Raw genomic sequence first — 22,496 nt, forward strand, 5'->3', positions numbered from 1 at the left:
CCATCAATACTCCCCTCTACAACTTGTCTTGGGGAAGCAACCAGATATTTCGCACTTACGTGTCTTTGGTTGTGCTGTTTATGTGCCTATTGCACCACCACAACGCACTAAATTCGGTCAACAACGTCGCCTTGGTATTTATGTTGGTTTTGATTCACCGTCTATTATAAGGTATTTAGAGCCTTTAACAGGTGATGTCTTTACAGCTAGATTTGCAGATTGTCATTTTGATGAGAAACTTTTCTCGCCGTTAGGGGAGATGATAAGCCGTCAAAAGAACGGCGTGAAATATCTTGGTACACACCAAGTCTGTCTCATCTTGACCCTTGCACTAATCAATCTGAAATTGAGGTGCAAAAGATTATACATCTGCAAAATATTGCAAACCAAATACCTGATGCATTTACTGATACTGGTCGAATTACAAAATCCTATGTGCCTGCTAGAAATGCTCCAGCTCGGATTGATGTACCGACGGGACAAATTGGGAGCCCAGCGGCAAACGAGTCATCAAAGCCACGCCTGAAGCGTGGACGACCAATTGGTTCAAAAGATTCTGTCCCTCGAAAGAGGAAGAGCCAATCTGTCTCAATCAAAGGTAGTGCTCCTGAAGAGGCTACAGATAGTGCTCCTGAAGAGACAATCAAAGAACGATCCACTTTCTCTGATGAACCTCCTGAAGAGATTAAAGTCTCTGCTGAGACTCGGGTACTTGTGAATGAGGAAATTTCCATAAATTATGCATGCGACAGAGAAGTGTGGGATCGTAATACAATAATTGTCGACGATATATTTTCATTCTCAGTAGCTACTGAAATCGCCACAGATAATGATGATATTGAACCACACTCTATAGAAGAATGTCGACAAAGAGACGACTGGCCTAAATGGAAAGTGGCAATCCAAGATGAATTGGAATCTCTCTCTAAACGCAACGTTTTTGGGCGCCCAATACAGACACCAGAAAATGTGAATCATGTAGATTACAAATGGGTGTTTGTAAGAAAGCGTAACGAGAGAAATGAAGTCGTTCGCTATAAAGCACGACTAGTGGCAAAGGGTTTCCTACAAAAACCTGGGATTGACTATGAAGAGACATACTCCCCTGTTAGATGCAATTACCTTTCGATATTTAATTAGTCTGGCAGTCTATGGAAGGTTTGACATGCATCTAATGGACGTGGTCACTGCGTATCTATATGGCAAGCTAGATACAGATATTTATATGAAACTTCCGGAAGGATTCAAATTACCTGAAGGGAAACCACGTCATATGTATTCACTAAAATTAAATAGAGCTCTATATGGATTGAAACAATCCGGCGAATGTGGTATAATCGCCTCAGTGAATACCTAATAAAAGAGGGATATGTAAACAATCCTATTTTCCCATGTGTATTTATTAAAAAGACAGAATCTGGAATTGCAATAATAGTTGTATATGTAGATGACATCAATTTAATCGGAACTCCTGGTGAACTCTCCAAAGCAATTGAATGCTTAAGGAAGGAGTTCGAGATGAAACATCTCGGTAAAACAAAATTTTGTCTTGGCTTACAACTTGAGAATTATGAAAGCGGAATTCTTGTTCATCAATCCACTTACACAGAGAAAATCTTGAAACGTTTTAAAATGAACGAAACATATCCGCTTAGCACCCCAATGGTTGTAAGATCCCTTGATCCCAAAAGAGATCCATTTCGTCCTAAAGAGGAGGATGAAGCACTTCTTGGTCCGGAAGTACCATACTTAAGTGCAATTGGGGCTTTACTATATTTAGCTCAATGTACCAGGCCCGATATTTCTTTTGCAGTAAATTTATTATCCAGGTATAGTTCTGCGCCAACAAAAAGACATTTGACAGGGGTAAAACAGATTTTCCGTTACCTTCGTGGTACTACTGACATGGGTTTATTCTACTCGAAAGATTCTTTAGACTATCCACAGATAACAGGATATACGGATGCTGGATATCTATCAGATCCGCACAAAGGAATCTCTCAAACAGGGTACGTTTTTACCGTTGGCAGTACTGCAATCTCATGGCGTTCCTGTAAGCAGAGCATACCTGCGACTTCCTCGAATCACTCCGAGATAATTGCTCTCCATGAAACAAGTAGAGAATGTGTATGGTTGCGGTCATTAATCGAACACATCAGAAGCTCTTGCGGTCTGACTTCCATAACTACTATGCCAACGACAATTTGTGAAGACAACTCGGCATGCATAGCACAAATGAAAGAAGGCTACATCAAGGGCGATAGAGTAAAGCACATTTCACCGAAGTTATTTTATTCTCACCACCTTCAGAAAAATAAGGAGATTGATATCCAGAAGATACAATCTTGTGAGAATTATGCTGATCTATTCACCAAGTCTCTGCCGACTAAAGTTTTTCGGAAGTTGGTATATGGAATCGGAATGCGCCACATGTACAAGCAGACAAATTAACGGAGGTTTTGTTCAGGGGGAGTTTCGGACTATAACGCGTTGTACTCTTTTTCCTTCGCCAAGGTTTTATCCCACTGGGTTTTTTCTTGTCAAGGTTTTAACGAGGCAACATACGCGTGTCCAACACCGTTCTAAGATTTTTGTTGTACTCTTTTTCCTTCGTTCGTATTTTGTCCCACTGGATTTTACCGGCAAGGTTTTAATGAGGCAACGTTCTTAGAAATGGTGGTCCAAGGAGGAGTGTTGTGTATTGGATGGCCCACCATTTACTGCTCCAGATAATGGTGGTCATCCAAGAGGGAGTGTTATATAGGTTCGGATTTTGGTGGATGATCCACCATCTAGATTAATCGGGAAAACACCCGACGTAATATCAATTTCACCGGCTTAATATTTGGGGTCAAACTTATCCTGCAACGGTAGTATTAAGCCTATGATAATAACACATGTCCTATGGATGTCACAGCTTTGTATTGACACGTCATGCACAACAAGTCTATAAATAGACCCTATGTATATTTGGTTGGTGCGTGCTTGTAAGAAAAACAGAAAACAGAATAACATTTCACTTCCTCATTTCATCATGTATCAGTTAGTGCTTTATGTACATGTGCTCAAGCTAAAGAATATAGCTAGCTACTAGTTAATTGACTTTAGTATATAGCACGTCTAGTTTAGAAGTACTAAAACCCGTACAATTGTATCACTGTATACAATAGCTCCACTAGTAGCTAAAGTACAGACTAGCAAATTACTAACTTGCTGGCCTTGATTCGAAAGAACTTTTAACAGTGTAAGAATTGAAGGTTTAAACATCCCTCCCTCCTGCGCCTCTCAAATTCCAAACCTTCATGGATCTCCAGTTTCCTTCCATCCCAGTTGTTTTAATTTTCTTTCTCTTCTTGTTAATGTTGGTAAAGTATGGGAAAAGATCCAGCGCCCGAAACTCGAAATTGCCTCCAGGACCAAGAAAACTACCTCTTATAGGAAATTTGCATAACATGACAGGCCTACCGCATCGCACCCTCAGGAATTTGGCTAAGAAGTATGGCCCCATTATGCACTTACAGCTTGGTGAAATTTCTACAGTTGTTGTCTCTTCGCCAAGAGTTGCCCAACAGATAATGAAGACCCATGATTTGATTTTCGCAGACAGACCAGAAATACTTGCTTCAAAAATCATGTCATATAATTGTGCTGGCGTAGCAATTTCTCGCTATGGTGATTACTGGAGGCAATTACGAAAAATTGTCGTGTTGGAGCTTTTAAGTGCTAGACAAGTTCGGTTATTTGGATCACTAAGAGAGGAAGAGGTATCAAATATGATTCAGAGTATTTCTTTGAAAGCTGGTTTACCTGTCAACATCAGTGAGCTAACTTCATCCCTGTCTAATGATGTAACTTCTAGAGCAGCATTTGGTAATAAATGCAAAGACAAAGAAGTTCTTATATCATTGTTGCAAGAAGCAACTTCTATGTCAGGAGGTTTTGCAATGGAAGATCTTTTCCCCTCGATAAAAATGCTACATTTTATTGGTGGAGTCGCATCTAAATTGAAGAGAATGCACAAGAGGGTTGATAAATTTCTAACTGAAGTAATCGAAGAACACATAAGGAATAGGACAACAACTGAATGTTCTAATGATGGTCAGTCAGAGGAGGATCTAGTAGATGTACTTCTTTGTGTCCAAGAGAGCGGCGAGCTTCAATTTCCGCTAACAATGGAAAACATCAAAGCAGTCATCTTGGTCAGTGTAATTTATTAGTGTCTCAGTAGTAAAACTTACGGAGCCGCTGCTAATCAGCCTATTTTAACCACTTCATTCATTTATTTATTTTCCTTTGCAGGATACATTTGGTGCAGGAACTGATACTTCAGCTGGCACCACACAATGGGCAATGTCTGAGATGATGAAAAACCATAGAGTTATGAAGAAGGTGCAAGATGAAGTCAGGCGGGTATTCAATGGGAAGAAACGATTCTGCGAAGCAGACATTCAAAAACTAGACTACTTAAAGTTAGTAATCAAAGAAACTTTGAGGCTACATCCTTCTGCACCACTCTTACTTCCAAGAGAAAGTAGAGAGAGATGTGAAATTGATGGATTTGAAATACCGGCAAAAACAAAAGTAATTGTCAATGCGTGGGGTCTTGGAAGAGATCCAGAATACTGGAGCGATGCGTACACGTTTGAACCAGAGAGGTTTGATGGAAATTCTGTTGATTATAAGGGGAGTAACTTCGAATATATTCCATTTGGAGCTGGTAGGAGGATGTGCCCAGGGATGTCATTCAGTTTAACCGTTATTGAACTAGCACTTGCTCAGTTACTGTACCACTTTGACTGGAAGCTCTTGGAACATGGGAAGCCTGAAAACTTAGACATGACTGAACGCTTTGGTGTTACGCTTAGAAGAAAGAATGACTTGATTTTGATTCCCATCCTTATGTTAAATGATATCCCTTTTACTTTGCCATAATTGTCTGACACGCTTTGGCTCGTTTCGTTTTATTTTTCGTTATGTTGTATTTAAGCTTGATAACAATAACAATGCCTCCTTACACTGATAAAATTTAAAGTAAATGTTAATAACTGTAGTTTTGTTTCCTTACTTATATGGTGGGGAGTGCAAAACCAGGCACAACCAACCATCCATATTGCAAGTGGTTGAATAGAGTTCAGTTGAAAACCAATTAGTCCAAAAATTCAATGCTAGGCATGGGCAACCTTTCACAGTCACTTCAAGAAGGGCATGAACCTTACTTTTTGTGGGTCAAAACTTTGATTTTTTGGTAACAAGAAGACAAATTCAAGATAATGTAGGGACTAATTTACATCAAAGTCACCCTCTCTATTATCACTGCAAGAGGAAAATCCATCTCTAATCTGGATATAGATACAGTTGTTGCACCATAACCCATTCAGATAACCTTAATTTGTTCTTGGTTCTTACATACCCCAGTTTAATGGAGTTTCATTTCCCTTCCCTTCCTGCAATCCTAGCTCTGTTCATTTTTATCTTCATGTTGATGAGGAGGTTCAAAATCCAAACCACAAACTCAAAATTGCCACCAGGACCAAAGAAACTGCCTCTAATAGGGAACTTGCACAATATGTTAGCAGGCCATCTACCACATCGAACTTTAGGGGATCTGGCGAAGCAGTATGGACCCTTGATGCACCTACAACTTGGCGAGGTCAGCACCATAGTTGTCTCTTCACCAAAGATGGCCGAACAGTTTATGAAAACACATGACCTCATTTTTGCTGATAGACCACAAATTCTTGCTACTGAGGTGCTGAGTAGTGGCTTTGGCGTGTCCTTCTCTCCTTATGGAAGTTATTGGAGGCAAATGCGAAAGCTTCTCATGTTAGAACTTCTAAGTTCTAAACGCGTACAGTCGTTCCAGTACATAAGAGAAGAAGAGGTAACAAATCTCATTCAGAGATTCTCCTTGGTACTTGGATCATCAACCAATTTCAGTGAAAGAATATTCTCATGTATCACTGACATAACTTCCAGGGCAGCATTTGGTAAGAAATGCAAGGATAAGGAATCATTTGTTTCATGTATGCATGAAATAGTTAAGCTAGCAGGCGGCTTTGACATATGCGATATGTTCCCGTCCATCAAATTTCTCCGTCTTGTCAGTAGTACGAAACATAAATTGGAGAAGTCGGATCAAGAGATTAGTAACATCATTAATAACATCATTATGGATCATAGAGAGAACCGGACTCGTGAGACTAAAATGGCTCAAGAACTGGAGGAAGACCTTGTGGATGCACTTATAAGAGCTCAAGAGAATCATGAATTTGAACCTGCTATCAAAACCGAAAATATGAAATCAATTATCATGGTAAGCCTTCACCTGCAACATCTAGTAGAATGTATTCACCAACTTTTACAGTCTAGTAATCAATCTTGTTTGCTGTCTTCATTTCAGGACGTTTTTGCTGCAGGAACGGATACCACAGCAACTGTACTAGAATGGGCAATGTCTGAATTGATGAAACATCCAAGAGTTATGGAGAAGGTACAATCTGAGGTAAGACATGTCTTCAATGGAAAGAAACAGATTGACGAAGTCGAGCTTCATAAATTAGACTACTTAAATTCAGTGATTAAAGAAACTCTAAGGTTGCACCCTGCTGGTCCTTTGTTACTTCCACGAGAATGTCGAGAGAAATGTGAAATCAATGGATATGAGATACCAAAGAAAGCCAAGGTGATAGTAAATGCATGGGCAATTGCAAGAGATTCAGAATACTGGAGTGACGCCGAGAAGTTTGAACCGGAGAGGTTTAGTAGTGGGTGTGTTGATTATAGAGGAACTAACTTTGAGTATATACCATTTGGTGCTGGTAGAAGGATGTGTCCAGGAATATCATTTGGTATAGCTAATATTGAATTACCACTAGCTCAATTGTTATACCACTTTGACTGGAAGCTCCCGGACGGGATCACACCAGAAGATCTTGACATGTCTGAGACATTTGGCTCGACTGTAAGACGGCGCAACGATTTGTACTTAATTCCTATACCTTGCAACAGTGTACATGTACTATGAGTTCACTTGAATAAATGGTGAAAAATTTGCAGCAATCGAATCTGCATTGATAGACTCCACGTGCTTAAATATATTTTTAAATTGAATACATTATTAAGATAAAAGTCAAAGCGGGTGCCTGGCAGTGTGAGTTATGCAACAACATGATGCATTTCACCAATCTCTAAGTTGAATCTTTTGATTTAGTACAAACTGCCCAAAACAATTTTTGAGTAGTTCATCATCAGTTTAAGTCTACTTTCATCAATGGAGCTTTATTTGCCTTTCATTCCAGTGATCTTAAGTTTTATCCTGTTTATGTTCATGGTGATGAAAATAGGAAAAAGAATAACCAAAACCCAAGATCCAAACTCAAAATTGCCTCCAGGACCAAGGAAACTGCCTCTCACTGGAAATTTGCACAATATGTTAGGCTTGCCGCATAGGACTCTCAGAGATTTGAGCCAGAAATACGGACCTTTGATGCATTTGCAGCTTGGTGAGGTTTCTGCTATTGTTGTCTCTTCACCGAAAGTGGCCGAGCTGTTTATGAAGACCCATGATCTAAATTTCTCAGATAGGCCACAAATCATTGCTGCACAGATTATGTCTTATGGTTGTACAGATGTAGCTTTCTCTCCTTATGGTACCTACTGGAGGCAGTTGCGGAAGATTTTGATGGTGGAACTCTTAGGTGCTAAACGTGTACAGGCGTTTAAGTCCATAAGAGAAGAAGAAGTGTCAAATTTCATTCAGAGTATTTCTTCCAATGCTGGAGCACCAGTAAATCTGTCCGAAAAGATTTCGTCCTTGACTATTGACATGGTTTCCAGGGCAGCATTCGGTAAGAAATGCAATGATAAAGAAGCATTTATATTGCATATGCTTGAAGTAACCAAGTTGGCCGGAGGATTTGACATTGCTGATATTTTTCCTTCACTGAAATTGCTTCATGTTTTGATTGGAACCAAGGCAAAATTGGAGTTGTTGCACCAGAAAGTTGATAAGACCCTCAATGATGTTATTAAGGATCACAAGGCTAATCGAGCGACAACTAACAGTAGTAGCATGAGTAGTGAAATGGAGGAGGATTTTGTAGATGTACTTCTTCAACTCCAAGAGAGTGGTACTCTTGAATCTCCAATGACAACCGATAATCTTAAAGCCGTTATTTGGGTTAGTATATGTATAAAGTAGCTTAATTTCTTGATTGAATGGGCTGTTGCAGTGCTCAGTGCTCACTGTATCGTTTTTCCGTCTGCAGGATGTTTTCATTGCAGGAACTGATACCTCATCAACTGTACTAGAATGGGCTGTGTCTGAACTGGTTAAAAATCCAAGAGTCATGGAGAAGGTACAAGCTGAGGTGAGAAATGTCTTCAATGGAAAGAAACAGATTGATGAATTCGACCTTCATAAATTAGACTACTTAAAGTTAGTTATCAAAGAAACTCTGAGGTTACATCCTGCAGCTCCACTGTTACTTCCAAGAGAATGTAAAGAGACATGTGAGATTAATGGGTACGAGATACCGAAGAAAGCAAAAGTGATTGTAAATGCCTGGGCAATTGGAAGAGATCCAGAATACTGGACTGATGCTGAGAGCTTTGAACCAGAGAGGTTTAACGGTAATTCTGTTGATTATAGAGGAACTAACTTCGAGTACATACCATTTGGGGCTGGTAGGAGAATGTGTCCAGGGATGTCATTTGGTATTGCTAATGTCGAACTACCACTTGCTCAATTACTGTACCATTTTGATTGGAAGCTCCCAAATGAGCTCAAGCTAGAAGAGCTAGACATGTCAGAGACGTTTGGTGCGAGCGTCAGAAGAAAAACAGATTTGAACTTAATTCCCATTAATTATTGTACTTCAGCGTCTCCCTGAGCTCAATCAACCTACAGAAAGGATGAATAAAATTCTGTGTTCTTCTGTTTCATATTTAAAATTCAATTACATCTGGAATGGAGTTTGTAACAAATGATCCTACAGAATGCAACTCCTTCAGCCACATTACTAGTGTTTTGCTACTGCGTATAACGATAACTTTGATTCCTTAAAAAAAAATACAACCAAGCAAACAAACAAAGCAAAATGACAAAATGGGGATGTCATCCCGTGACAACTATTTCAACCGGTATTACTTCCTTATCCTCATCACTTCAACAACATTTCCTCAACCATGAAGCTCCTGTTTCTACCTTCCTTTGTCCCAGCACTCTTATTAGGTTTACTTCCCTTGCTCTTATGGTTTATGGTAATCACCAAAAAATTCATAAACATCAAATCCAAGACAAATTTGCCGCCAGGACCATGGAAATTGCCCCTCATAGGGAATTTGCACCAGATAATGTTAAGTCCCTTACCACATCATACCTTCAGGGATTTGTCAAAGAAATACGGTCCACTTATGCATCTGCAACTTGGTGAGGTTGCTGCCGTAGTCATTTCTTCGCCAAAAGTTGCCGAACAGGTTATGAAGACCCATGACCTTATTTTTGCTGATAGAAGCGAAATCCTTGCTGCTAAGATTTCATCTTATGATTGTACAAATGTCTCTTTCTCCCCTTACGGTAATTATTGGAGGCAATTGCGAAGGATTTTCGTGCTGGAATTATTGAGTGCTAAACAAGTCCGGTCATTCAGATCGCTAAGAGAGGAAGAGATTTCAAATCTCATTCAAAGCATCTCATTCGTGGCTGGATCAGAGATAAATATCAGTCATAGACTTTTCTTGTTTACAAATGATGTCATTTGTAGGGCTACGTATGGCAAGAAATGCAATGAAAAAGAGGAGTTCAAATTAGTGATTCAAGAAGCTCTTACCTTGGCAGGTGGTTTCGACATCAGTGATGTGTTTCCTTCGCTGTACTTCCTTCATTTCATTAGTGGTCTGAAGCCAAAATTAGAGATGCTGCATCAGAAGATCGATAGAATTTTAGACAACATCATCGAAGAACATAAAAAGAATCAGAAAAAGAATCCAGCAGATAATATCTTAGGTGAAATAGGGGAAGATTTGGTGGATGTTCTTCTTCGAGTTCAGGAGAATGGTGAACTCGAATTTCCAATCACCAATGACAACATTAAAGCTGTTATCTTGGTAATTAACAACTCTCACCGCTTTAACAAAAACTACTGTTTATGGTTTAATCTAAAATAAAATTTATTTCAGGACATAATCACAGCTGGGACTGAGACTTCATCAAGTACAACAGAATGGGCATTAGCAGAAATGCTAAAACAGCCAAAAGTCATGGAGAAGGCACAAGCTGAAGTCCGAGATGCCCTCAAGGGAACAAATGGAGAGGTTGATGAGAGAGAGATACCTAAACTAAGCTACTTAAAACTAGTAATCAAAAAAACTCTCAGGCTACACCCTCCGCTTCCACTGCTAATCCCACGTCTAAGTAGGGAGAGTTGTCAGATCGATGGGTATGAGATACCGAAGAATACCAAAATCATGGTTAACGCATGGGCTATCGGAAGAGATCCAACGTATTGGAGTGATGCAGAAGGCTTTGACCCGGAGAGGTTTAATGGTAGTTCTATTGATTACAAAGGAACTAATTTTGAATACGTACCATTTGGTGCTGGTAGGAGGATGTGCCCAGGGCTGGCACTTGGGATAGCCAACATGGAGCTTGTACTTGCTCATCTACTGTACCATTTCGATTGGAAACTTCCGTGGTGTCAAGACAGAAGATTTGGATATGTCGGAGACCTTCGGCGCAACCGTCCAAAGAAGGAAAGATTTATGCTTAATTCCCATCCCTTACAGTCCTCCTTCACCTGCATTTTGAGCAAGAACAAAAGTTTAAGAGTTCAAACTTTAAATGTAAACAATAAAATTTCTTGTTTCAGGCGAATACGTTATAATGTGCTGACTTTTCGCTTTATCTTTTAGTTTCAACTGAAGTATATGATGTTATTTCTGCTCTACTCTTTGAGGGTATCATACAAGGTTGGACAATGAAATAATACAAGGTTGGACAATGATAGATGGATGTCCGCCAAGTCAGACTTATGCTTTATCTGACTTGGTAACAGTTGGGTCATGCATATAGAATGAAGATAAGGGCAAGTTGTGAAGATGATAACAATCAATTTGTACAGTGTCCGGATCAAGAATTTGATCTTAATTCCTGATACCTAGGGAATCAATCTCCCAGTAAACGTTCACGGAAACGCAAAAAACTCGTATAAAAAGGGCAGTTTAGCAGTCAGATTCTTAATGGTTGTTCTAAAGGCTTTCCCTGATGATCTCTATAGAAATCTAGGCTCCTATGGTTTTTGAGGTATTCCTTTTGCTTTAGTTCGCTCTATACACTTGATATCTCTAATCAACTACTGTAAATCTCTGTATTCAACCAGGTTTTCTACTTGATTAACATGAAGAATATTCACGTTCACTGATAAACCCGTTTGTGGATCTCCTAAAATCTTTCACTCACCTTATCAAAAAGAAAAAAGAATCAGTTAACTGGAACATTTCAACTGACTTTCAAGACCTGACCATTTTGCCCATAGCTTGTAAATAACCTTTCTTCTCAAAAGCGAGAGAATTGGCAGAAACTTGATAATGACTAGGACGAGTCAACCAAATTGGCAAAAATTTCAAGTTGACTTGGTGCTTTACTTGGGAGAATCACCGAGTTTAGTAGTTATTAATCCAATTCCAAAAAATCAAATAAAGATGCCTAAAACAAACAAATACTCATATCATTCAAGACACGACAAAGGCATGTTACCAACTATTGTTATAAAATATTTTTGTTCATTTATTTTAGGTGGGGATTTCAACGGCTTCTATTTTGATTGGTGAAGAACACCAAAACCTATAATATCAGAAAGGCATCTAGTAGTGATGATACTCCCAAGAAAAACTACCAAATGTACTGGCTGCTTAACTATACAATTAGTACTTAGAACCTAGGGAATGTGTTAATGCAAAACCCACATAGCCGCCTTCCAATTCATCAGACATTTCTGGAGCTTTGAATTTTCTCCTTCATTCCAGTAGTCTTTAGTTTACTGCCCTCACTTCTATGTTTCATAGTGACCACAAAAAAAACCGTAAATTTCAAATAGAAAATTGCCTCCAGGGCCATAGATATTACCTTTCCATGTGGCCAAACACTGAAACTGTCTACGAACATGCACAACCTCGTCTATGCTGATAGAGGCAAACAGCGAGCTTCTAGCTGCAAGGAGCACTACCTACAATTATACAGGTATCGTATTCTCTCCACACAGTGATTACTGGAGGCAATCTCCAAAGATTTTCGTCTTAACGTTCTAAAGTGCGAAACAAGTTCGTTCGTTCAGATCGATAAGGTAAGAATAGGTGTCAAGTTTAACTAAAAGCATTTCTTCGGCAATGTCATTGAACATCATGACAAGGATAAAATACATCAACAAAGAATCAAACTAACAATCCCATGGGTGAAATGGAGGAAGATATGTTAGGTGTACTTCTTCGCCCCCGAGACAATGGCGAACTGACTGAGTATATATCCATGATCTTTTCTTTTAAGCTAATACGCAGCAAGTGACTGAGTATCCTTTTTAGTGGTTTAAATGGCATTTTTTACTCATTCTTTATGTTCAGGATGTTTTCTCAGCAGAAACTGAAACCTCATCAACTGCAACAGACTAGAAAACCCAGCGTTATGCAGAAGGGACAAGCTAAATTTAGAAGTGTCTTTAGCACATCGAACGGAAAGATAGATGAGACTGAATTGCCTGATCTATGTAACCTAGTTATTAAAGATGTGTCTTTAGCACATCCTTCTCTTCCGCTCCTAATTCCAGGAAGAAGTAGGGAGTAATTCAGATGCATGGCCTACCGGAAGAGATCCAGTGTATTGGAGTAATTCAGAGAGCTTTGACCCATAGAGGTCCAATGGTAGTTCTATCATTATTAATGAACTAACTTTGAGTACATACCATATGGGGCGGGCCGCTGGTAGGAGGATGTGTCCAGGGTTACTTAACACTTGGTACCATCAAGTATGGAGCTTCTACTTGCTCATCTAGAATACCACCTCAACTGGAAGCTCCCGAACAGAATCTTCCAGAAGAACTAGACATGTCGGAGTCATTCGACGCGACCATCAGAAGACAAAATGATTTATATTTGATTCCCGTCCATTTAGTAATATTCCTTCACCTGCATCTCGAACAAAATCATGAGTGTAAGAAAGTAGAAGTTTCAGGGTACACTACACATCTGTCTTCCTAAACTTTTCATTTTACCTTCTACCATATACACATACAAATTTTTCCAACGTACAAAATCGTGTGAAATAAACCTTTCTTTCTATCATCTCACTGCAATTCAATTTTTCTCATGTAATTGAGCTTCAATTATTTCCCTTGGCTGCATCACACCCTCCGACTACACCATGCCAAAATACCCTTTGCTTTCCTCCTCTCATTGTTGATAGTAATCTTGACGAAAGCAACATGGAGATCGAGAACTAATTGAAACTTAAGTTTCCTTCCAGAACCAAAGAAACAACCTAGGAAAACTTGGACCAGTTAATGTTACATCCCCTTACCGCTTCACAACATCAAACTCTTAGCCAAGAAAGATAGGCCCTTTACGCAACTATTATTTTAAAACTCCTGAAGGGGATAATATTGTAATATAGTATTTAAACGATGAATAATTTAGTAAGATACACAAGGAGTCCTGTTCCCACTCTTCCTGACACCTTTTGACCTCCAGAAAAATAATAAAACCAGTTCCAGAAACACCAAATGACCTTTCCCGAATCTACCTATATTCCTGAAACAGAAAAAACCATTTCTGAAATTGATACATGGAAGTGAGTCTAGTGACTAAGCACGTTTCAGAAAATGCAATATAAGAAAGGCGTACTCCATTTCCACATGTCTACTGCGAAAAGCATCAATATCTCACGCAATAGGTACACTCCCCTGATATGACCACTTACGCAACTACAAATTAGTGAGGTTTCTGCTGCTTCATCTACTCGTCTCTTCACCAAAAATGGCTGAACAGATTACGAAGACACATGACCTTACTGTAGGGGAGAAATTCTTGCCGCGGAGATTATGACCTACAATTAAAGTTGCATTTTTCTTATGGTGATTATAGGAGACAATTGCAAAAGATTTTCGTCAAAAGATAGAAAGCAGGAGAAATTATATGTTCTCGTGTTTGTCCATTATGTTCTACATCTTCATACTACAAAAAATAGTTCTTCTTGAACTTAACCAATGCTGACATCGTTTTATAGAAGAGTAAAATACTGTATATTAGGATTTAAAATAATGAGGCTGTAAATCCTGGTTGCTTTAAGACAACTGGGAATAACCTGAACCAGCACCAACTCACATAAGGGTCTCTGTTCACTTAAAGTATTTTATAAAAAGAAGCCATATGACTACAATCCAAAACAAAATGACTAAGATTCTTTTAAGATGGATAAAGATAACTAAAACAAAGAAATACTACCTTTCTAATGAATCTAATCAGCCGACAAAGTCAGGCAAAGATACCTAAATGGCTAACACAAACAAATACTATTTATCTAGCCAATTGACAAAGTCATGTTACCTACTAGTATTATAAAATATTTTGTTTATTAATTGTGAGTGACCATTTCAATGACTTTTATAATTGGTGAAAGGCTCCAAGATCTATTATATCTGGAAAGCATCTTGTAGAGGTGATACTCCAAAGCAAAACTACAAAATGTACTGGTTGCTGAACTACATAACTAGTATATAAAACCCTAGTAAGACTTGTGTTCATGCATAACCCTCATCTCTACCTTTTAATTCATCAACAGTTCCATGACCATGGAGCTCCAGTTTCCCGCCTTCATTCCAATAATCTTGAGTTTACTGCCCTTACTTTTATGGTTCATATCGACCAGACCAACCGCAAAATCAAAATTGCCTCCAGGGCCATGGAAATTGCCTCCAGGGCCATGGAAATTGCCTCTCTTGGGGAACTTGCACCAGCTTATGTTAGGTCCCTTACCACATCATACCCTAAGAGATTTGGCAAAGAAACATGGTCCACTTATGCATCTACAACTTGGTGAGGTTTCAACTATCATTGTCTCTTCGCCAAAGGTGGCCAAACAAGTAATGAATACACACGACCTCCTCTTTGCTGATAGAGGGGAGCTTTTAGCTGCAAGGATTCTCACCTACAATTATACAGATGTTGCATTCTCCCCCTACGGTGATTACTGGAGGCAATTGCGAAAAGATTTTCGTTTCAGAGTTCCTAAGTGCCAAACAAGTCCGTTCTTTCAGATCAATAAGGGAAGAAGAGGTCTCAAACTTCATCAAAAGAATTTCCTCTAAGGCTGGATCACAGATAAATCTAAGTGATATGGTTTTTCTGTTCACAAATGACGTAATCTGCAGGGCAGCATTTGGTAATAAATGCAAAGATAAAGAAGAATTCAAGGCAGCTTTCTTAGAATCCACCAAGTTGGGGGGTGGCTTTGACATCAGTGACGTGTTTCCTTCACTAAAATTCCTTCATGTTATAGGTGGCATGAAGCCAAAACTGGAGAAGATACATGAGAAGATTGACAGAATCTTTGGCAATGTCATTCTAGAACATAAAAAGAATAGAATAACATCAACGGAAAATCAAACTACTGATCACATGCAGGAAATGGAGGAAGATCTTGTGGATGTACTTCTTCGCCTCCAAGAAAATGGTGAACTTGAATTTCCCATTACAACCGACAACATTAAAGCATTTATACTGGTAAATTAAGCGAAACCTGTCAGATATCCTTTTAAGCTGAGATGCCATTATTAATTCTGTAACCTTAAGTGGTTTGATTAACAGAAAGCATACCAATTTTTTTATGTTCAGGATGTTTTCACAGCAGGAACTGAAACTTCATCAAGTGCAACAGACTGGGCAATGTCAGAGATGATGAGAAAGCCAAGTGTTATGGAGAAGGCACAAGCCGAGGTCAGAAGGGTCCTAGGCACATCAAATGGAACGATAGATGAGACTGAACTACATAAACTAAAATACTTAAAACTAGTCATAAAAGAAACTCTGAGATTACACCCTTCTCTTCCATTGCTAATTCCGCGAGAAAGTAGGGAGAGATGTGAGATTGATGGGTATGAAATACCAAAGAAAACTAAAATTATGGTTAATGCATGGGCTATCGGAAGAGATCCAGCGTATTGGAGTGATGCAGAGAGCTTTGACCCAGAGAGGTTTAATGGTAGTTCTATTGATTACAAGGGAACCAACTTTGAGTACATACCATTTGGAGCTGGTAGGAGGATGTGTCCAGGATTGACACTTGGTACAGCCAATATGGAGCTTCTACTGGCTCATCTACTCTACCACTTCGACTGGAACCTCCCTAACGATATCAAGCCAGAAGAACTTGACATGTCTGAGTCATTTGGCGCAACTATTAGAAGATTAAATGATTTATGCTTAATTCCAGTCCCTTACGGTAATATCCTTTCACCAACAATTTGATGAAAAGTGCATAGTTTCAGGGCATGCAGAAGAATTAACATTCTACTGAACATGTAGAATACCTTTCCTATTTATCATCTCATCTAATATGCTATCCTTTTCATGCAATCGAATTTTTAATGGTGTATGAAAGAAAGAATTTACGATATTTAGAACGGTCTATCTATACCCCTATTTCCATCAGTCTTTTTCGTAGTAAAGAGACAACTTTGAGGTCATGGTACAATATACCAGCTACCAAAACAAAAACGTACAATGAAAATGGCAATGACTAATAAACAGGGGGGGGATTCAGGCTGTGAAAGTGCGGAGATTACAACCTAAACTTAATCCAATTACGTGACTTCGAGGAAGTGTTTGGTAAGAAATGCAAGGATAAAGATGCATTTCTGTCATCGCTGAAGAAGCAATTAGGATAGAGATGGGTTTCTCCCTAGGTTATTTATTCCCTACAGCAAGACAGCAGTTCATCCACTACAGTAGGCTGGGCAATGCCAGTTATCAAAGAAACTAAGAGTGTACAATTTTACTCATACTATTAAAAGAACGTAGAGAGAGCTGTGGGGTTGACGGTTATGACATACCGACTAGAACTGAAGTTGTCATTGCATGAGCGACTGGAAAAAGATTGAAATATTGGAGTGACAATGACAGCTTTGAACCAGAAAGGTTGGATGGTAACCGTATGGACCATAAATGAAATAATGTGTATTCCATTTGGAGCTGGTAGGAGGAGGTATCCAGGCGTTGATTTTGGCATAGCCAATGTTCAGCGTCTACTTGTTCATTTACTATACCACTTTGGCTGGAACCTCCTCGGTGGGATCAAGCCAGATGACCTCGGCACTCTGATGGCTTCCACATGGATTCAAAAAAGAAAATGGATTTAACCTGATCCTAGCCCTTAAAATCCTTTACCCACCTAGTGACATCGTCGGGAAAGAGAAAGCAGGAGAAGTTGTATGTGTGCTTCTTGTGTTTGTCCATTATGTGTTACAGCTTCATATAACAAATACTGATTCTTCCTTGAGTCTTACCAAGTTACCATAACTGCTGACATCCTTTTCGTATAAGAATTAAATACAGTAGATTAGGAAATGCATATGTCCTGTTTCTACTTAAATGAGTACGACAAATGGAATCGGCTAGAACCTGCACCGACTTACATGTGTGTTTCTATTTCAGATAGTGCAGGCAGTAAAATAACAATACACACCGCTTAAGAGCCCAAAAATATAGACAAAACTCTGTCCCTACTGTTATGGCAAGTGAAATCAGTTCAGCCGACTTAGTAGTTACGACAAAATTTTGGGTCTAACTCTCAGGCCTTGAGAGTTACTCAAATAAAAATGAATTCAGTTATCTTTTCTTGTTTTATTAGACGGATGGTATAATAAAGAGTTATAAAAATAATAAAATGTCAGTAAAGTCTCTAACCTGGAAGATGTCGTTATCTGTGCTTATTTAATTCTGAAGATCCTTATCGTATAGCTCCAATTCAAGAAAGCATCCTTTTATCTAACTTAAAAAAACAAATTGCATTTAGTCAACATTATATACAGTACTGAAAGACTTTCTATAACAAGTGCGAAGACACAATCTTGAATTTCCTGTTTTCAACATCAATGGAGTTCTACTTTACTCTATATTCAGTTTTCCTTCTTTTACTGCTCATGTTGGTGAAGACGGCAATAAAAAGATTCAAATCTAAAAACCCAAACTCAAAGTTTCTTCCAGGGCCATGGAAATTACCTGTCGTAGGCAACTTGCACCAGTTAATGTTAGGCCACCTACCACACCATACCCTAAGAGATTTGGCTAGGAAATATGGACCGTTTATGCATCTACAACTCGGTGAAGTTTCTACTGTCATCGTCTCTTCACCAAAAATGGCCAAACAAATTATGAAGACGCATGACTTAAATTTTGCTGATAGAGGTGAAACTCTTGCTTCTAAGATAATGACCTATAACTGTACAGATGTGGCTTTCTCTCCATACGGTGATTACTGGAGGCAACTGCGAAAGATATTTATGTTGGAGCTCTTAAGTACTAAACGTGTACAGTCGTTCGGGTCTATAAGGGAAGAAGAGGTATCAAACCTCATCAATAGTATTTCATTGATGGCTGGATCACAGATAAATCTCAGTGAAAAAATTTCCTCGCTGACTAATGATGTGACATCCAGGGCAGCGTTCGGTAAGAAATCCAAAGATAAAGAAGCATTCATATCATTGATCAAGGAGACAACTAAGATGGCAAGTGGTTTTGCTATTAGTGATTTGTTCCCTTCTTTGAAATTCATTCATGTCATCAGTGGTATGAAATCAAAATTGGAGAGTTTACATCAGAAGACCGACAAAATACTTGATAACATCATCAAAGAACACATAGAGAATAGAACGGCAATAAAAACAAACAAGAGTGAAGCTGAGGAAGACCTAGTAGATGTACTTCTTCAACTTAAGGGAAATGGTGGACCTGAATTTGCTATCACGCCCAACAACCTTAAAGCAGTTATCTTGGTTAGTACATAAACTACATGTAACTTTCTCGTTAAAGCAGTTGCTTCTTTTGGATATTTAGTGATTTAAACACTGGATTGTTTGTTATCCACAGGACATATTCACTGCTGGGACAGCAAGTTCTTCAACTACAGTAGAATGGGCGATGTCAGAGATGCTGAGAAACCAAGGAGTGATGGAAAAGGCACAAGCTGAGATCAGAAAAGTCCTCTACAAAAAGAAAAGGGTCGACGAGAGTGAGTTACACGAACTAAACTACTTAAAACTAGTTATCAAAGAAACTCTAAGGTTACACCCAGCTCTTCCACTTATACTCCCACGAAAGTGTCGGGAGAACTGTAAGATCGACGGGTATGAAATTCCTATGAAAACAAAAGTCATCATTAATGCATGGGCAATTGGAAGGGATCCAGAATACTGGAGTAATGCTGAGAAGTTTGACCCGGAGAGGTTCAGTAATGGTTTTATTGACTATAAAGGAACCAATTTTGAGTATATCCCATTTGGTGCAGGTAGGAGGATGTGTCCAGGTATAAATTTTGGTATAGCAAATGTTGAGCTTGTACTTGCGCAACTACTTTACCACTATGAGTGGAAGCTCCCAAATGGGGTCAAGCCAGAAGATCTTGACATGTCCGAGTCCTTTGGCGCAAGCGTCAGAAGAAAAAATGATTTATACCTGACTCCCATCCCTTACAAGCCTGTACCGACTGAGTAAACTGTAAAGCTGTTTTTTGTGGTACGAGTTTGTCAGAGTCGGCTCAGTTTTAGAAATATTTCCTAGTGTTATATGTAATGCAAAGCACAAGCAGAACTGATGGGTCATTTGCTCTTCCCTTTATTTCTTTCGACACTGTTTTTCAATAATATAACTTTAGTGAAACCATGTTGTTTTCTGTAATTCATTTTTATGTAGGTATCTAAGTCCTAGACATCCTTCACACAATTACTAAGCAAAAGCAATCATTTAGAAATGCTAAATTTACCTCTTCTTCCATCACAATCGATGGAGCGAAAGTTAACCAAACATGGAGCCCGACTTCACCTCCATTCCTCTACCGTCGACTTCCAAAACCAAATGCCAAACTTAAAACTGCCCTATTGATGAAGGTTAGCCGAGGTCATCGGGTCCTGAACAGGAACAAAGAAGACGATGAGAGCGAGTTATATTAGAATAAATAAGTCAAACAAGTTATGAACGAATTTCTTAGACTACACCTAGCTCTTCCACATCTGCTCCTACGAGAATTTAGGGGAGAAGTGAGACGGATTGTTACAAGCTGCCAGAATATTAGAGCAAGGCTGATTGCTCTGCCAACACTTCATAGCATAAACATTAACAATCTTTTTACAGATATAAAAAACTGAATTTAACAAATATGTACAAAATTGTTAAGGAACTGCAAAGTCCATTAGATAGTCTATGATTTGTTCTTTATTCAGCGAAAGCTTTTAGCATGACATTCCTTATAGACATCTCATTGCTCAATGCTGTGGGACAAAGCTAGTTTCTCAGACCTGCAAAGTCCGTCAAAAAGCTCAACTGAAACATATCTGGTTCAGTAGCTTTTCCTTCCTTGCAATACTCGTGGATGAGGGAATTTACAAGTAACAACATATGGGTTTGCAGACATTCTTAAGAATTAGGGTTTTGATTAATTACCTCTAACGAAGCTACAAATGTTTCATTTCCAGGTCCACATTCCACAACACAATAAGCGTCTATCAAATCCCTTTGAACACCAATAACCTATATTTAATATCCAATAAAGTTTGTGTTGATAATCGATATAACAATGGAAACATGAAATTATCAAATCTGTAAAATGGGGTATTCACTAACCTTCTTTACAAAGAGATTCTTTTCCTAAGGTGAAAAAGTCCAATGTTTTCTTCAATTCTCACTCTAAACTCTTTCAACCTCTAAAGAGAGCTAGAGAATGCAATCATGGACTTGCACTGTAAAATTTTCATTCCTTGCCGTTTCAGAAGAAAAGTATAAACAAACTTCCATTCCTTTCCGTTTCAGAAGAAAAATAAAAACAAACCTGGTGTAAGTGAGGTGTATAAGGGCGGTTTCTAGTCATATAGCAAATTCCTAATTTTGCCAGTTTTGCCGCATCATGGGCATGGCCAAGTGGGATGGGCAAACTGATAAAATTTGTCAATTTATCATTTGGGGCTAAGTCTCTACAAGATCATGTTTTGAGGCATACAAGTTAATGATAATATAGAGTCGCTATGAGGTAAAATGATCAATAGCCTCTTATCCATCGTATTTTTATCATGATAATAATATTATTAGTGTTAATGATAATAATTAGAATCTAATATTAATGATTAGTAGTGAATATTAATGATTAGTGATTAACGTCAATGATTATATAGTCTTGGTTTGAAAGAAATATTTTTTTTGAGAGAGATAGTTAGGTTACGGTTTGTTAAAGACGAAGAATAAGTAATTAGGCTTTTGAGATTTGCTGAACTAATTGATAGTTAAGGTTGGTTAATACAGAGGTAGACTTCTAAACGAGGTATAATGTCCTTTTCATAAGTTGAATTTTTCAAAAAATTAAATTCTTACAACCTAGATCTACTAACCAGATGAACTGTTCGGCTGATAACTTGTCACCCGAACCTATGTTTTTTGAAAATATACCTAGGTTCAGCTGATAAGTTGTTGGTTGAATATCTCTCATACACATTTATTCTAATTTGAAACAAAATTATTCTAATTTTTCTCTGGTGTCGCTTTTTAATTTGAATCTCAATCTCAAACTCAAAGTTAAGCCAAAGTTCGTGATGCAAGTTTGCAATAGCCGAAGATTAACACATTTGCTGGAATCATGTTCATTTTACGGAAGATAGTATCAGTTGTATAAATCAACAAGGAAATACCTTGTGAGATAACATATTTCAAAAAAAAAATAGCAGAAACAATGAACCTCAATAATCGTGATACGGCAAGATTGACAAGTCTGAAATAACGAGGGTACCAAGTAAACCACAATCTTTTCGATATCCACCTATTCAAGACATACCTTGTGTGATCTAATATAGATACAAACTTCCAAGAAGATGACAACCACAAGATTCACACTTGGTATATAGTCAAAGTCCAGAACCTAACCAATTATGGGATCAAACCAAGTGTTTGATTAACATATAAGTGCATTTACTTTATTATAACCAAAACAAAAATTATAGTGCGGAAAGTAAAGTAAACAAACCCACAAGATTTTGTTAACGAGGAAAACGTAAATGTAGAAAAACCCAGGGACCTAGTCCAGTTTTGAATTCTCTCAGAATTAAGCCATTATTCAAAACTACAACTTCGTATAGTTGAGACCAAGTAAACTAACTCCAAATTACTCAGTTCCTTCAGTATCCCTGCGCCTACTACCAATATGGTTTATGCACGTGAATCCTAAGATAGAGTCCACTATCATAAGTCGCTTC

At 38.4% G+C, this 22,496-nt stretch overlaps 4 protein-coding genes, 1 long non-coding RNA gene and 2 pseudogenes across 12 annotated transcripts; 6 read left to right on the plus strand and 1 right to left on the minus strand.

Moving 5' to 3' along the window:
- The first annotated feature begins 3,359 nt into the window (after nt 1-3,359).
- On the plus strand, nt 3,360-4,932 carry LOC113351424 (cytochrome P450 71D8-like). Its single transcript, XM_026595413.1, has 2 exons — nt 3,360-4,199; nt 4,300-4,932. Exons 1-2 carry the CDS (start codon nt 3,360-3,362, stop codon nt 4,930-4,932), a joined length of 1,473 nt encoding a protein of 490 aa, XP_026451198.1.
- A 400-nt stretch (nt 4,933-5,332) lies between these two features.
- Nucleotides 5,333-7,056, plus strand: LOC113302370 (cytochrome P450 71D9-like). Its single transcript, XM_026551288.1, has 2 exons — nt 5,333-6,313; nt 6,401-7,056. Exons 1-2 carry the CDS (start codon nt 5,420-5,422, stop codon nt 7,022-7,024), a joined length of 1,518 nt encoding a protein of 505 aa, XP_026407073.1. The 5' UTR covers nt 5,333-5,419; the 3' UTR covers nt 7,025-7,056.
- A 154-nt stretch (nt 7,057-7,210) lies between these two features.
- LOC113302356 (cytochrome P450 71D8-like) lies at nt 7,211-9,027 on the plus strand. The gene is made up of 2 exons (XM_026551269.1): nt 7,211-8,179; nt 8,268-9,027. The coding sequence occupies exons 1-2, from the start codon at nt 7,271-7,273 to the stop codon at nt 8,889-8,891; spliced, it is 1,533 nt and encodes a 510-aa protein (XP_026407054.1). The 5' UTR covers nt 7,211-7,270; the 3' UTR covers nt 8,892-9,027.
- A 193-nt stretch (nt 9,028-9,220) lies between these two features.
- LOC113302383 lies at nt 9,221-10,934 on the plus strand (annotated as a pseudogene).
- LOC113302389 lies at nt 9,440-21,067 on the minus strand. 8 transcript variants are annotated; one of them, XR_003336864.1, is made up of 11 exons: nt 20,881-21,067; nt 20,701-20,787; nt 20,024-20,168; nt 17,950-18,030; nt 13,891-14,092; nt 13,263-13,797; nt 12,954-13,176; nt 12,125-12,208; nt 10,589-10,796; nt 9,831-9,918; nt 9,440-9,703 (listed from the first exon to the last, which is right to left on the minus strand). It is a non-coding gene; the product is annotated as an uncharacterized LOC113302389 (long non-coding RNA). The 8 variants fall into 8 exon arrangements; XR_003336856.1 differs by lacking the exon at nt 12,125-12,208 and having other exon boundaries at nt 13,967-14,092; XR_003336871.1 differs by lacking the exon at nt 12,125-12,208 and having other exon boundaries at nt 13,319-13,797.
- LOC113302350 lies at nt 14,816-16,760 on the plus strand (annotated as a pseudogene).
- Nucleotides 18,138-19,966, plus strand: LOC113302363 (premnaspirodiene oxygenase-like). Its single transcript, XM_026551277.1, has 2 exons — nt 18,138-19,037; nt 19,132-19,966. The coding sequence occupies exons 1-2, from the start codon at nt 18,138-18,140 to the stop codon at nt 19,753-19,755; spliced, it is 1,524 nt and encodes a 507-aa protein (XP_026407062.1). The 3' UTR covers nt 19,756-19,966.
- Nucleotides 21,068-22,496: the final 1,429 nt, after the last annotated feature.

Source organism: Papaver somniferum, chromosome 1 (assembly GCF_003573695.1).
Source record: "Papaver somniferum cultivar HN1 chromosome 1, ASM357369v1, whole genome shotgun sequence".
Taxonomy (NCBI): domain Eukaryota; kingdom Viridiplantae; phylum Streptophyta; class Magnoliopsida; order Ranunculales; family Papaveraceae; genus Papaver; species Papaver somniferum.

Bases quoted from the DNA above. Each gene is read 5' to 3' on its own strand.
- LOC113351424 (XM_026595413.1), top strand. From the start codon at position 3,360: ATGTTGGTAAAGTATGGGAAAAGATCCAGCGCCCGAAACTCGAAATTG. The intron at 4,200-4,299 runs GTCAGTGTAATT...TTTCCTTTGCAG, and splicing joins ACATCAAAGCAGTCATCTTG to GATACATTTGGTGCAGGAAC.
- LOC113302356 (XM_026551269.1), top strand. From the start codon at position 7,271: ATGGAGCTTTATTTGCCTTTCATTCCAGTGATCTTAAGTTTTATCCTG. The intron at 8,180-8,267 runs GTTAGTATATGT...TTCCGTCTGCAG, and splicing joins ATCTTAAAGCCGTTATTTGG to GATGTTTTCATTGCAGGAAC.
- LOC113302363 (XM_026551277.1), top strand. From the start codon at position 18,138: ATGGAGTTCTACTTTACTCTATATTCAGTTTTCCTTCTTTTACTGCTC. The intron at 19,038-19,131 runs GTTAGTACATAA...TGTTATCCACAG, and splicing joins ACCTTAAAGCAGTTATCTTG to GACATATTCACTGCTGGGAC.
- LOC113302370 (XM_026551288.1), top strand. From the start codon at position 5,420: ATGGAGTTTCATTTCCCTTCCCTTCCTGCAATCCTAGCTCTGTTCATT. The intron at 6,314-6,400 runs GTAAGCCTTCAC...TCTTCATTTCAG, and splicing joins ATATGAAATCAATTATCATG to GACGTTTTTGCTGCAGGAAC.